This window comes from Poecilia formosa, unplaced genomic scaffold (genome assembly GCF_000485575.1).
Source record: "Poecilia formosa unplaced genomic scaffold, Poecilia_formosa-5.1.2 Scaffold942, whole genome shotgun sequence".
NCBI lineage: Eukaryota > Metazoa > Chordata > Actinopteri > Cyprinodontiformes > Poeciliidae > Poecilia > Poecilia formosa.
The window spans coordinates 6,771-10,686 of record NW_006800881.1 but is presented as its reverse complement, the minus strand read 5'-3'; the positions used below and the strand labels follow the sequence as shown (position 1 = coordinate 10,686).

The window sequence follows — 3,916 nt, the reverse complement described above, 5'->3', positions numbered from 1 at the left end:
CCTTCTCTCAGTGCTAGAAACAACCAATCAGAGGCAGGAGAGTTTTAGTGCTGTCAATCACAATCTCATGTGGTGCTGCTCATCCTTCCTCCCTCTTGATTTGTGCCGTGCTGCAGCTAACATAGCACAGAGCTGTGCAGATTCAAACTGTGAATGCTCAGTTTAGTTAGCATAGCTACCAATGACAGCAGATAAATGGTTTCTTGTAATGATAAGTTGTTTCTCCACCTTTAGCACAGTGAGTCAATGAGGCTAATTGAGAGTGCTAAGAGCGTCCTACTAGTTCTGGTCAGAATGGTTCATTACTTTAACCAGTAATTCAGGAAGGAGGTGGAGGAGATTGATTGTTTTCACAGATTATCTGTCTCATAACAAACTGCTACGACATGGTGACAGCTTTAACAAATATGGAGAAAACATATTTTTTATTAAAGTTATGTACTGCAGCCTGAATAAAATGCAACTACATAACATTTTTGAGAAGTCTGGATTGCTTCATGTGTATTTTGCATGTTGCTTTTGACTGTTGCTGATGGGGAGACATTTCAGTATCTAAAACTAATAAAAAATTTAAGCAACCTACTTGCATACTGGATGTGGACTGTTGGATGTTAAATTCATGAGCAGTAAATATTGTGCTAATTATCAGTATTGAACCAAAGAAAGCAAGGCAGATGGAAGCCTTTAAAATTGTGACACTTTTTATGGGTCAAATAGACTCAAAAAATTCTAACAGCAGCTGTGCAGGGGGCGGGGGAAGAAACAAATTTTTTGTCAGGGGGCCCAAGATTCCTGGCGGCGCCCCTGCTGAATGGCTGTGTTAGCACCACAATACATAAAAGATCTGCTGTTGTATCAACCTTCCAGACCTCTCAGATCTTCTGGTCCTGGTTCTGGTTGTGGTCTGCTCCGTGTCCCCAGAATCAGAACCAAATATGGAGAAGCAGCATTCAGCTTCTATGCACCACAAATCCTGAACAAACTCCCAGAAAACTGCAGAACAGCTGAAACACTGAATGCTTTTAAATATACCCTTAAAACCCACCTGTTTAGAGTTGCTTTTGAAACATTATCAATGAAACAATCAACATTTTGATGTGTAATGACTGCACCTGACAATTGTTGACTGTATTTTCTACATCTTTGTATTTTTCTTTGCATGTTTTTATGACGTAAAGCCCTTTGAACTGCCTTATTGCTGAAAGGACCCAGTCTTTTACACGACTGAAATATCAGTCCACCTGATATTTCAAGAAATTCATTGTGCTCTGACTAGATTCCCACATGCAAGAGGAAGAGGACCTCAGCCTCACTGATCCACCACCATACATAACATGTTTCTGTCATGTATGCTGACCTGCAGTGTTTGCTGTCAAACTTTTTTTTTCCTACCCAACTGTATGTTGTAATGAAAAAGGTTACATTTTTCTTTGTTTTCAGAGTCAGGTTATGCAACTGAAACACAAAAATCACAAGTTAAAGGGGAATGCCGGGGTTGCCCAATGTGCTGCCGCTGCATTTTTCTCATGAAATGGATGGTCAGTTGGGTCAACCCTAATGGAGCTGAATGTGACTTTCTCTCTAAATCAGACACACAGTGACACATAAGATTGTGATGCAGAGGAAAAATAGGAAACTCAAGCCTTCATCTGCCACATTTGTGCTGACTTTTCATTCTGCAAATCGGAACTCTGTTGATTAATATCTGCTGCTGTGTGACACAAAAGGCTGCACTCTGTAAAAGTTTTTCTTCTATGTGGTTAATTTCCATTTGTTTTACACATTTTCAGCAACATTCATTTTATGGAGATTTTCAAACAGGGGGCAGGGTCTGAAAGAACAATGGTTGCTAAATGGAAATGGCTTCCTCAGTCATCAAACTTACCTCAAATTTTCCCCTTTTCTCCTGCGGCTCCACCTGAGTCTTGTTGGACAATGCTGCGTCACTCTTCGGAATGCCCTCTCCCTCCATTTCTTCCACTATCATCACAGTCTCCCACTTCCCAAAGGTGGTGGCAGGGAATATGTCTGACCTCATGCTATCTCCAAAATACGCCACCTGCAGATTCAGAAGGACAAAGCACCGTTTCATTTCAGCTGTCTCATAGGGACCATGCTCTCAGCAGCAAGTAGAAGGAACCACAACAATGTCTCTAGGATGAAAGCCTTGCAAAACTATTCACACCTTTTGAATACCTTCACATTTTGTCATGTTACAATGTTACTCAGGTTTGAATAAAGTTAAATGTACTAGTGAAGTGGAAAAATATGTATGGTTTTCTAAATTATTTACAAATGAAAAAAAAGCGTGGCATGCATCTGTATCAAGTCCCCTTGACTCAACACTTTTTGTCTTTTGGGGGTTTGTCTCTACCAGCTTTTCACATCTGGAGAAGGAATTTTTCGCTCATTCTTGGGTGTAGCGATGAACTCAGACCTGAGCCTTCAGAAATTCATAAATGCAGTTACAAAGTCAGCCTTCAATCACCTGAAGGACATTCCAGGTTTAAGATCTAAAGGGACTCATCCAACCTTCCAGACCTTTCAGGTCTTCTGGTTCTGGGCATGCAGAGCAGACATAGAGAATCAGCATTCAACTTCTATGCACCAGAATCTGGAACAACCTCCCAGAAAACTGCAAAATGGCTGAATTCCTTTAAATCAAGGATAAAAACCTATTTGTTTTGATTTACAAGAACAGGAACATATGTAATGTTTGCTGCTATTTCATAATTGCTTACTGTATGATGTTTTTATTGTGTAAGGCACTTTGAGCTCCGGTTACTGAATTGTGCAATACAAAATAAATTTTATTTGACTTTGACTAGCTCATTTTAATATGAAAATGCTGTGATGTAAATATGCCATCTGCTTCAGCTGCATATTTTTTCTTTTGTTGTACAGGAAGACGAACCCAGTCTCAACCTCTCATCGATCTTCACATTATCTTTGCATTCCCACAGTATGAAGCTGACACCACCATTTATCTGTATAATTGCCCTGAAATGAAAAGCTGAGTCGATGTAAACATCACTGAAGTAGAGAAGAAGCTACTTGTACTGTCTGACAAGTAGAATGAGCACCTACTCAAGTGGGTGTGACTAGAGTCTATACCCATGCTAGTCATCAGCACTGACAGAAAAGCAATGGTGGTGTTCTGTCAGATCAGCATACGCTTAGCACGAAGTGATGGCTATATCTGTCAGACAATACGCTGTCATTACCGTATGATTTTATTTAATCAGCAACATAGAATCATGACGTAGATCATCATATACTTTGTTATTAACTGTATGACAACCTGTCTTAGCAGTTAACTAGTCAGACTGTCATCAAGCAGCAGGGAGGCCAGTTTTACACGGGCGTGTGTTGTAGCTGACTGCAGCTTTAGTCTCTGCTTTAAATACACGTTAGAAACCACGACAATGCATGTATATCTATGTAGCTATCATTGAAAACAGTTTATTGACTTATTTTCATCGTAACCTGTCGCATATGCTGAACTGACAACTCATCTGAAGGTCAGACTTCTCAATGCGCAGGCATGTGTACATGTGCATGTATGCTACTCTGACAGCATATGATGATCTGATAGAACACCGGCAGAAATCACATTTCCACCATATTTTCTTGGAATTGCCCTCAGCTGGTTCAATGAACCAGAGCCACCATCTCTCATTGCTCAGCAGAGCCGATTTCAGAGCCAAACGATCGCTCTAATAAATATTTACAGAGGCCAAGAATTCCAGCACAGAAGCAACACATCATAGAAGGGAGTCATTGCTGACAGAACCATAAAGACATCTAGACAGCTGGTTAGACTTTAACTAGCTATTATTTTAAAGGCCAGTACTATGTGTTTTCCAGGCACATAGTGTCATGCCATAAACTGTTACCTCTATATATATCTCTCTCT

At 40.2% G+C, this 3,916-nt stretch overlaps 1 protein-coding gene across 1 annotated transcript in view; it reads right to left on the bottom strand.

Moving 5' to 3' along the window:
* The window catches only part of LOC103132160 (5'-nucleotidase domain-containing protein 1-like), a 7,488-nt gene extending 5,427 nt beyond the window's left edge, over window positions 1-2,061 (bottom strand). The window contains exon 1 of the mRNA XM_007543914.2: window positions 1,886-2,061. Coding sequence (XP_007543976.1) covers window positions 1,886-2,038 — 153 coding nt within the window. The 5' untranslated portion in view covers window positions 2,039-2,061. The remainder of the gene's footprint in view (window positions 1-1,885) is intronic.
* Between the last annotated feature and the right edge of the window lie 1,855 nt (window positions 2,062-3,916).